The sequence below is a fragment of the Pteronotus mesoamericanus genome, unplaced genomic scaffold (genome assembly GCF_021234165.1).
Source record: "Pteronotus mesoamericanus isolate MK-2021 breed Mesoamerican mustached bat unplaced genomic scaffold, CSHL_Meso_final scaffold_85, whole genome shotgun sequence".
In the NCBI taxonomy this organism is placed as follows: domain Eukaryota; kingdom Metazoa; phylum Chordata; class Mammalia; order Chiroptera; family Mormoopidae; genus Pteronotus; species Pteronotus mesoamericanus.
Genome location: NW_026555329.1, coordinates 76018922 through 76029637, shown reverse-complemented (window position 1 = coordinate 76029637; position 10716 = coordinate 76018922). Strand labels below are relative to the sequence as shown.

The 10716-nt window shown below is 46.1% G+C and overlaps 1 protein-coding gene and 1 pseudogene across 1 annotated transcript; one reads left to right on the top strand and one right to left on the bottom strand.

Annotated features, from left to right (window-relative positions):
- Window positions 1–1435: 1435 nt before the first annotated feature.
- On the top strand, window positions 1436–3543 carry LOC129063270 (olfactory receptor-like protein OLF3; annotated as a pseudogene).
- A 5970-nt stretch (window positions 3544–9513) lies between these two features.
- TAS2R41 (taste 2 receptor member 41) lies at window positions 9514–10440 on the bottom strand. Its single transcript, XM_054564112.1, has one exon. It carries the CDS (start codon window positions 10438–10440, stop codon window positions 9514–9516), a length of 927 nt encoding a protein of 308 aa, XP_054420087.1.
- Between the last annotated feature and the right edge of the window lie 276 nt (window positions 10441–10716).

Below are 10716 nucleotides of genomic sequence, written 5' to 3'. Positions count from 1 at the left end.
CTGCTTGAAACTACAGCTTACATATATTCATTTAGTGCAGATCTTTAGAGTTGGGAGAAATCTTGGTATTTGCCTACCCTGTTCATTGTACAGGCAAAGAAAATATGGCTCAAAAAGGTAATGTTTCATAATGATACCTAGAGATGGATTATTGAAACCCAGTTCTCCAATTCTACACACACCTTGAACCTCATCTACTTTTTTTCCAAGCAAATGAACGTTGTTTCTTTACTTTTCCTTTATTATTTCTACACATCTGCCTGGCTATTTATAGGTCCAACTCTATGTCTCTAGTTACCAGACTTGATACTTGAGCTTCCTTTGAAAACTCTCATAAGATCGTAACTCATTCTGTCTTCCCGTCAGGCTGAGTTCCTGGACAGGGAGGTGAGGCTAAATTGATCCCTGTTACCCCAGCACCTGCTGCTGGACCAGGCACCACTCAGTGCCAGGTAAATGCTTACTAAGCCAAGCGAAGCAGAACAGAATTTTCTCATTATCCCAAAAAATAGAGAACAAGACTATTCATTAATAAAAAAGTTTATCACCATCTAAAAATAACAAAATTGGAAAAAAAGTTGTTCCCTTGTCTGAAAAATGAAATGGATGGTAAACATGGTCTCTATGATTCCTTTTATTTATGACATTTTTTGATATTCTTATATAGTACCAGAGCCCTTCTAGAGGGGCTCTGGATCCATGACGGTGGCCCTGAGGGCGAGGATTCTGGTTGCCGCAGCAGCTTCTGGATCAGAATAGCTCAGAGCTGAGTTACTTCCTCTGCTGATACAAGGACCTGGCTCTGGGGCAGCCCCACGGGCTCCCTGGGGCTGTGCTCAGAACCCCGGCCACCCACCAGCTACTGGGCTCTGGAGCCCAGTCTCCAGCCAGACCTGAGACCCTAAAGCCAGTTACTAGGCTTAGCAATTTCTACAGTGACATAATCCGGCCACTGCAGGGCCAGGGCTGAATAGAAGGCAAGACGATGCCCACTCCATCCAGGTTCTCTGTTCTCTCCCTCCGCGAGTAAGGGCCCAGGCCACCATTCCCACCCAGAAGGAATCTGAATCAGATTATGCTTTTCAATTCTATTATATTAGATTCCATGGCTCCACTTCCATTTTATTAACACTGATGTGTTACATTTGTCCTCTGCTTAGCGCTCATTTAATTCTCACAGATTTTACCAAGATCCATATTTTAAATTTTCTTTTTGATTCTGTGGCACTCCTGATTTTCTAAACACAAATTCTTAACATTGAAAGGCAGCATTTCCTAGAACCCGGCTGAACGCATAGTACCTCATATACTCAATACTATTTTTAATGAGTTAATTTATAAATTTTTTAAGAGCAGGAAATATGCCTTGAGATTCCATTTGTATTAAGAAAAAACTGAGGACATTTAATTCTATTTTCATAGCGGGCTGGTGGACATGTTGGAAGACATGCTGGAAGGGAGGTAGCCCAGAGCAATCTTAGCTGAGAAAGGAGAATCCTCTCCCTCTGGAAAAAGTTCCGTGGCTTTCAATCGCTTCACACTCAGTGGTATTATGTAAGTATCACTGGTTTCCAAATGCTTCTATTACATTATTTTGTTAAGCACTCATCTAAACAGCTAAATAAATGCCTGCAACTTACTATATAAATTGTACATTATTGGGAAGGAGAGCACCACTGCCGTGGTCCTTTAATCACAGCTGGAACTTAATTAACCAACTAGTAACCTTGTTTGCCTCCTTCATAGAAATTAGCACAGGTATTCTTAATTAATTTTTGTAATTATTCATTCAATCTGTGTTCCTGATCATAGTATCTTAATTAATTTTGTGAGTGTTAATTTACTGTTTCTGATTACATTGTAAGAACTAAGGAAAAAGGACTTGTGCTTCTGTCTGTTCACAGCCAGGTGTCTGATGTCTAGCATAGTCCCTGGCACATGCAGAAGCTAAGCCAGTATTGTTTTAGAAGATTTAAACCTCATCTGGATGGATGGACACAATGAGGATGATAAAAGAGAATTCCCTTCTAGGCAGTAACCTAGACTGGACCCTAGATGAAGCGTGAAGAGCAACTGAATCTAGCTTTTAGGAATGACTAGGAGGACCCTTCTTGACCTTAAGTGTCTGATTATAACACTCGAGCTACTGTTCCCCGGGACTGGAGAATCTTTCATACTGTATTACACTTTTCTTACCTCCTTATCTGCTTCCTACTCCCTTCCTTCCTTTTTCTTTCTCTTTTTTTTCCTTCTATCATTCTTTCTCCCTTTCCTGCAACATGTTTTTTTTTCCTACCTTTCCTCTGTATTGGTAGATTATCTCCTATATAACTGTAACTCTGCTGGATCCTAGACACAAAAGGGTGACCGTAACAGGAACTTGATCCTTGAGAGGCTCACAGTTCAATGTGAGAACCCAACTGCCCCTTTCTCCAGCATCTTCGCTGCAATCTCCCCTCAACGCCCAGGTTAAGGAACCTGAAGGGAGGTGTCCCACTTGCAGCTCCAGGCCAGCCCCCGGCTCAAACGGAGGCTCCTGAAGTATGAGCTCTACTTGCCTCTCTCTGACTCTGCTCTGCCCCGCTGCAGCCTATTCACCCGCTCCAGGAGGAGCGGCAACCTGACCTGGGTGGATGGGTTTGTCCTCCTGGGGCCGTCCCGTGACAGGCGGACCCAGGCTGGACTCTTTGTCCTGTTTGGGGCTGCCTATCTGCTGACCCTGCTGGGCAATGGCCTCATCCTCCTCTTCGTCCAGCTGGATCCCCGACTGCACCTGCCCACGTATTTCTTCTTCCTCTACCACCTCTCGGTGGTGGACATCTGCTACACCTCCATTGGGGTCCCCCGAGGGTGGTGCACTTCGTCCTGGAGAAAAAGACCACCTCCTTTGCCTGATGTGGGACTCAGCTCTTCTTCTCACTGGCTTTAGCGGGGACCGCGTTCCTGCTGCTGGCTGCAACAGCGTATGACCACTACGTGGCGGTCTGTGATCCCCTGCACTACGTGGCAGCGACGAGCCCCAGGAACTGCATGGGGCTGACAGCAGTCTCTTGGCTTGTGGGCGTGGCTAACTCTGCGGTGGAGACAGCGGTCACCCTGCCCACCTGTGGGCGCCATGTGCTGAACCATGTGGCCCGTGAGATGCTGGCTCTCCTCAGGTTGGCCTGTGTGGACATCACCCTCAACCAGGTAGTCATAGTGGCCTCCAGCGTGGTGGTGCTGCTGGTGCCCTGCTGCCTGGTCTCCCTGTCCTACGCCCACATTGTGGCCGCTGTCCTGAGGATCTGCTCCACTGGGGGGTGCTGCAAAGCCTTCGGGACCTGTGCCTCCCACCTCACTATGGTCTCCATGGCCTATGGGATAGCCCTGGTTACCTACATGCAGGCCCGCTCCACCGCCTCGGCGGAGCAGGACAAGCTGTTGGTGCTCTTTTACGCTGTGGTGACCCCCCTGTTGAATCCACTCATCTACAGCCTGCGGAACAAGGAGATGAAGGCCGCTCTGAGTCGCATTCTGATGGGGATTTCTGAATCAAAACACTAGAACTGACTGTCATAAGAGTATGGGTATGCATGCGTGTGCGTGTGCATGTGTGTGTAAGGAAGCAGGTGAGAGCACCACGACCTGCACTATCTTTGGAGATGAGAGAGAAGTAGAATTTTATCCCTGGATTCTGTTTCTGGTCCTAACTTGGTCTAAAAAATGTAAATAACAACAACTTAGAAATACAGACACTCTACAGAAAATTGAAAGGAAATATATATACACACATAGTGGCATATATGAGTTATAAGTCAAGAAGTACACAAAATTTATGCCATGAAATTAAATTTCCTTGCTAAAATTTACTATGTCTAAGCTTTTCTGCAATCAGTGAGAAAAGGGGAGAGGGGAAGTTGTAAGTACAAAATTCATTGTGCCCAGGGAATCAAACTGGCTTTAACTGGAAGTGCAAACATCAGCCATGCAGCTCACATGCAGTCCAGCCCAGCTCAGCAGGGCAGAGAATTCACATAGGGACTCGGAGCCAAAGTCCCAGCAAGGTCCCCACAGCCCTGATGAGCAGGACTGGGTCAGGTGTGAGTCGTGCAGAAGCCTTTCTGAGCGCTCTCCTCTGCAACGTACTGTGGTGGCAAACGCCCAGCGTTCAGGAGCTCCACGACATGTCTTTCTACACAGTCAGCTCTAAGGGTATCTTCCTGTGAAAACTGAGGGACGCATAAAGAGCCCACGCTTGCCCAGAAATCATGGCACACACCATCAGACAGGCACAGAGCTCTGCAAGGAAAGAACCGCAGCTCCCCCCTGGTGATAAGTTTGCTCTGCTCTGGTAACACACAATTAATGCTTAAACTCGGCACATCCTAAAATATAAAGTGAATCAGCAATCGTTTTATCCAAAGAAATGTTTTAAAGAATAACTTTTAAAAATCAGAAGAAAGCATCCCTTACCTAAATATTATAGCTGTCTGATAGAGTTGGGACAATAATCTATTGTCACTTTCTAATCATAATAATTAAAACATATCTTTTGTATATAAAATAATACTTAAATTCTAGTCTCCACAGCAAAAGTGCATACATCTAGTTTATCCAAAGAGGACATCAATTCATTAAGTTATAAGTTAGAAAAAGAGGAGAGAAGTCTAAAATATTTTCCTACTTACCCTACTGTTTGAGTTTTAGAGTGCAGTTTTTTTGTTTTGTTTTTTGTCTTAGTCTCTTTAAAGAGAGATCCAACGTATTTAAAGGACACTTACTAACCAGGAGGAAACAACTGATTGGTCCCTCAGGAGACCCTTCTGAGTGGGGTCATTCCGAGGTGCTCTCACAGAGTGGACTCTGGAAAGTTCTACACTGAGCTTCTAGGCGAGAGAAAAAATTTCAGAGGAACCACTCCTCTATATGATGCCCATTCATTGAGTCAGTCCACTAGCTCGAGGTGCCAGGCTCTGTTAGAGATGGGAGAGGGATGCACTAAAAAGAGCAAACACCCTCTCCAGCCTTCAGGCAGTAGTTAGGAGTCAGAAAGAGGAAGCGAAAGCTGGGCTCCGTGGAGGGTTTTTCCAGCTCCATTTCCTGGCTGTTGAGAAATCTGAGGGTTGGTGTGTCGGCTTCTTGCTCTCACACAACTATGAAGTGGGTGTTTCCCTGGAATGGAAAGAGATCGGCTGGCTTGGTGAGCAGGACCTCCAGGCCACTGACCTGTCCAAACTACTCTCCAGCCTGTTTCCTTGTGTTACTTTGTGGCAGTTCAAAGTCTCCACCTCCACCTCCTCCCCTCCAGCGACTCCCCAAACACCACACCTTACCTGACCTGCCCTCCCCCACAAATCACACCTGCCCTGCGGGTCATGCCATGGGATGCTGCTGCTGCCCACTGCCAGGGCCACGCCCTCCTGTGCTCCACGGGATAACAGGGCTATGGAGCAGGGCTCCAATCCAGGTCTGGCTCTACTCCCAATGGGCAGAATGACCTCAGGCAAATCTCATCTACTCTCTGAGCCTCCGTTTTCTCACTTGTAAAGTGATGAGGTTGAAATAATCCTACAAGTTCCTTCCAGCTTTCATCCTTTTGTGACTCTCACTTTGCATTTTATTTTCTTCAATGGTGAGAATTTCAGTTGCTGTTCTCAGGACTCAGGAGCCACATTTGGTGACTAAATCTAGGTTATTTTCTGTGCTGACCAAAAAAAAGGCTTTTTGGAAAGCCAGGAGCTCCCACCCGAGGTGCAGGGCTCAGAAACTCAGCTGCTGAGTATTGCACCAAAGCCACTTTCTATTCTTAGCATTTTCTGTAGTGACACCTTCTGGCCATGGAAGCCTGGAAGCCGGATAAGGTAGGTTCCAACTGCCCAGGCAAGACAGAGGATAGTATCCAGTGGCCCTGCCCTCTGCATCCCCATCCAGCCACAAGTTCTGTCTTCAAACCCTGTTAGAAAGGCTCGGGTTGAATTGTTTTCCCTTCTATTTCATTGGATTCTGTAGCAGTACAAATCCTCCTCATTTAGAGAATGCTCTAAAACTTATGAAGGCCTTTCTTGCACATCACCTCATGTGACACTCACTAGTTCTTCCCCAGGTCTAAGACATTCTAAAAGGTCACTCTGGGACCAGACCTCAGAGAGAAGCTAAGACCAGTGGAGACCAAGCACACGGATGGCAAGACACTCAGGATTACATTTTCACTGCTTCGTGGGGACACTTGAGGGAAATCATTTAAACTCCCTTGGCTTTAACTTTTTCAAACAAAGATTAAGAAGTTTACCTCAAAAGATCTTTCCTCCTCAAAAACTCTCCTATGTTTGTCTCAAAACAATTCTCTCAAAAACCACCTATTGAATCTTCAAAAGTAAGGTCCAAGCTTCCCTCTAAAGCAATCATTCTCAAACCTAGCTTCACATTGAATTGCCAGGGAAACATGAAAGTTACTGTCATACTAATGCCTGGGTTCCACCCATCCCAGATTCTAATTACTTGGGAGTGTGGCTTGGGCTTCTGGAGTTTTTTCAAAGTGTTCCAGGTGATTTAATGTGCAGCCAATGTGGAAGGTACTGCTCTGCGACCCGCCACGGATCCTGTGGAATTTTCATAGGAAAAGCTCTATTATCTGGAGTTTTTTCCTCTGCACTCAAGCTTCCCCTAATGGGCGTTCAAATGGGCTTTCCCAGCAGATGGACTCTTGTCCTTGTCCCTGCAGTCTCTCATTCTCCTCCTAGACCACAATGTTTCCTTCTCCCACATGTTGCAAAGGCACATGATGCAAATATTGAAATTGGGGCCAGAAGGACTTGTCACTAGTAGACAGAGAAATAAAAACTATAAAATTGCTTAGTACATGCAGATAAACAAAACAAACAAACAAACAAAGGCATCTTTATCCTTTGACAGAGGCTCAAGACCAGCTCAGTGAATGGGGAGATGTCCCAAGGACAAAAGCATCTTTGCTGTGATGGGATTGGTGCATAACAAAGCTCAAAGGAGCTCAGAGGCACTCCCTCACTGACTTCATCTATGGGCGAAGGCAGTTTCCAAATGTCGGTACTGCAAGTAAGTGATGTGCACATTCATCTTTTATTAATCACTTACTTTAATATTCAAATAAGTGCCAGCATTTCACCAAGGAAATAACATAATCACACGAAGCTGGGACATAATTATAGCTGGTATGATGTTCTCCAAGGAGGCCTTGATCTTATCGACCTAGGACGAAGCTTGCTTCATCAGTAGGCTGGGAACCAAGTGAGCGCTTTTCTCTGTCACCGACCCAGCCTGCCTCATGGGAGAATCGGGAAAAAGCACCAACCCAGCTGAGCAATAAGGAGAAAGGGGAAGTCCAGTCCGACATCTTGGGATCAGAGCACAATCCTCAAGATCTTTAAACTCTTTTTATTCACGCCCCCCCCCAAAAAAAATGTTCTAATGTGAAACATCTGTTAGGCATCTTTGTATAAAAAGAAAAACCATTAAACATCCCTGACTTTGAGAAATAATGGAGAAAGCACACAAGTCCTCACAGTCCTCCTGAAGGCCCTTTGTTCAGTACAGTCAGCAAACTCTGATTCCTACTCTGGCCTCTCCAGCACCCCCTCCTGAAGCAGCCCTGCCCACCTGCTCTAGAGGAGGGACAACCTGATGCGGAGGGGCAGGGGGTGAGTTTGTCGCATTGCGATTCTTCACTGACAGGCAGACTAAGGCTGGAGTCTTTGTCCCGCTCGGGGCTGCCTGTCTACTGACCCTGCCGGGTGAGGCTGTTCACCGGCTGATCAGGCTGCACGCCTGACTGCACCTGCCCGTGGGCTTCTTCCTCTGCAGCTTCTTGGTGCCAGGCATGTGCTCCGCTTCCAGTGGGGCCCCCAGATGCTGGTGCACTTCCTCCCAGAGAAGGAGACCAACTCCGTTGCCTAATGCGGGAGCCCAGCTCTTCTTGCTTGGGGTTGGGGAAAAGATTGTTCATATCAAGCTCCTACTACCGGCTACTATGCCTCATGCCTGCTACATGGCAACCTCTGACCTGCAAGACAGCATGCATGTTGTTCAACCATTCATATAAAAAGACACATGGAGAATGTAGTTAATAAGTTAGTTGGTCAGTTAGCTACTAGATGTGTGTTAAGTTAGTTGACGGGTTTGTTAGCTAGGTTTTAGTGGTTTTCTGCTATAAAATAAAATACCTCTAGAAGGACAGACAAAAAACTGGTAAGAGTACATCTGAAACCAACATAATATTGAATGTCAACTGTAATTTAAAAAATTTTCAAAGTACATTTTGAATTTTGAACCATGTGAATGTATCACCATATCATCTATTAAAAAATAAATGTTTACAATAAAAATGTAGAATAATTTGCCCCAAAATTATAGTTCATGAGTGTGTATTCACTCAGCAACATTCACCCTAATTCACCCTAACTGGTAGGGAAATTATTTTCCCTCTCAGAGGAGATTAAAATTTATCCTTATCAGGAATCCAGTTGCAAGTTGGTCTCTGAAATTTGCATATTGATGCCTTTTAGTAAAAACTTTCAAGCCTGCCTTAGAAGCATGCAACTCTAATCAAAGTTTTCCACAAAATTATTCCTAAAAACATTTGCACAGTAACTTGACACAAACTATTTTAAGACATTTAAACATGATATTTAATAGGGTGGTTCTTTTATTTTATCTTTTTTTTTAAAGAGGTTAAATAATTTTTGGACACTAAGTGAAATTCTTAAGTCTGTTTTTCAGAACAAAAAGTACATGTTTATTCAATTCACATGTGACTTTGTGACATTTGCTTGAGGGGAAAAAAGTTCCAAAGACAATTTGTCAAAGGAGAAAATCACAATGTGTGGTTCTAAAGGAAGAGTAAACATGGAAAAAGTCTGACTGCCACTCAGACTTCAGAGAGGAGAACATTAAAGGCAGAACAATGGCAATATTCATAAGAAAAGAGATGGGATCATGTAAGGAAACCCTTCAGCAGTTTTAATAAAATTCAAACCAGAGTATCCAAGTTCAGTGAGAGGAAAAGGCCCTCCTCAGGAGGAAGGGCTTCTAGGCCGCGCGGCCCTGGCCGTTGTCCGCCCCTAGCAGCAAACTCTCCAGTACCCCCGTGAGGACTGCTGCCTCCCCACCCACACCCTGACACAGTTGTAGACACATTTCCTCTGAATTCCCCACCAGGTTGTCAAGGTTAAGAGAGTATACGTAATCAAGACTTTTTAACTGAAGGCCTCCACACAACAGAGAGGATACAAACAGAGAATAGCACAAAATTTTGTATTCTGATCTTCCAGACAACACTCACTTTCCGAGACCCACGGGGCCCAATTTTAACAGTGTCCCAAGGAAGGTATCATGCTCAGAGAGTTCCCAGATTTTACTCTCCTCTTCTCCTCTTCAAAGGAGGATCCCCACAGCATGATCCAGCAGACACCACCTACGTAGTTATTTCTGTGTGAATGGGCCGTGGTTCCGTCCTCCTCATCTGAGTCTCTTCAGGGGGTCAGGATAAGGAGACCATGCCACCTAGGCCACCCAGAAGCCCCTGGCCAACAGAAGTAGCTGCCAGAACACCCCTCGAAGCCTGAAGTTGCTGAGGATGAGGATAAGGGGATGGACAGATGTGCACAGGTAGATTAAAATTTGCCAGGGCCAGTACCAGTTGCTCTCTGTGGTAAAGAAGCCTGCACCACTGATGACCACAGTCACAAAAGACACAGCGTAAAGAACGAGGAAGGAGATGAGTGACTTCAGAGCTCTGGTGTGCGCCTGGGTGCTGAGGTCCTGCAGGCTGTGGCCATTTTGCCTCATCATCTGAGTGTGTCTCCTCAGAGAATTAATCAACAGCACGGTCGAGACCAGAAAAACAGAGCAAGGAATTGACAGTGTGACAAATTTCATGGGCAGGAAATAGAAAATTTCCATCCTCCTGTTCCACTCCTCATAAGTCATATTCCCAAAAAGTTTCCTAATAAATAAACCTTGATACACAGCGAGGTTTCCCCAATAGGAGAGCAGGGTGACGATGCAGGAGACAAGGAGGGAGCCCAGCAGAAGCCAGGGCACTGACCCTGGGAACCTCCACTTCAGCCAGAGGAAGGCGGGGCAGGTGAGGTTAGCGATCTTCAGGCAGAAGAGGACACTGAGCCAGGCACCGAACCAGAAGGTGGCAGAATTCAGGAAGTTCCAATGGAGACTAAAGAGCTGCCGAATGGGACCCCTGTTTAACTTCCCCAGGTGGAGGAAGTAGTAAAAGTTGTGCACTATTCCAACCCACTGCAGGCAGAAACGGGAGGCCCCCAGGCTGATGAGGATCATGTCAGAGGGGGGCAACCTCCCGAGCCGCCTCCAGTCTCTGCTCAGCACCACCACAATGAAGCCATTGGCCAGCATCCCCAACAGAAAGAGCAGGACAAAGAGCCACAGGAAGAGCGCTGTGAATGCTGGCTGCATTTTGGCCCCTCCTCTGGTCACCACCCCTGGCCTTGGTCCCTGGCCTCCTCCCTACCCCCACTCACAGTCCCGCTATTGATTTCTCCTGAGGATGTGAAAAGAATGCTCAGGCTCTGCATCTGAGCCAGAGCTCACTTAGAAGGAAGATGCTCAGACAGTGGAGCAAAGGTGAGCTCAGTTCAGTGAGGATGCAAATTTCCCCTGGGTTCAGTTACCACTCCACCTAGCAACTGCCCCTGATTTGCTTTCTCTGGTTTTGCCTGCACAGTGCCATGG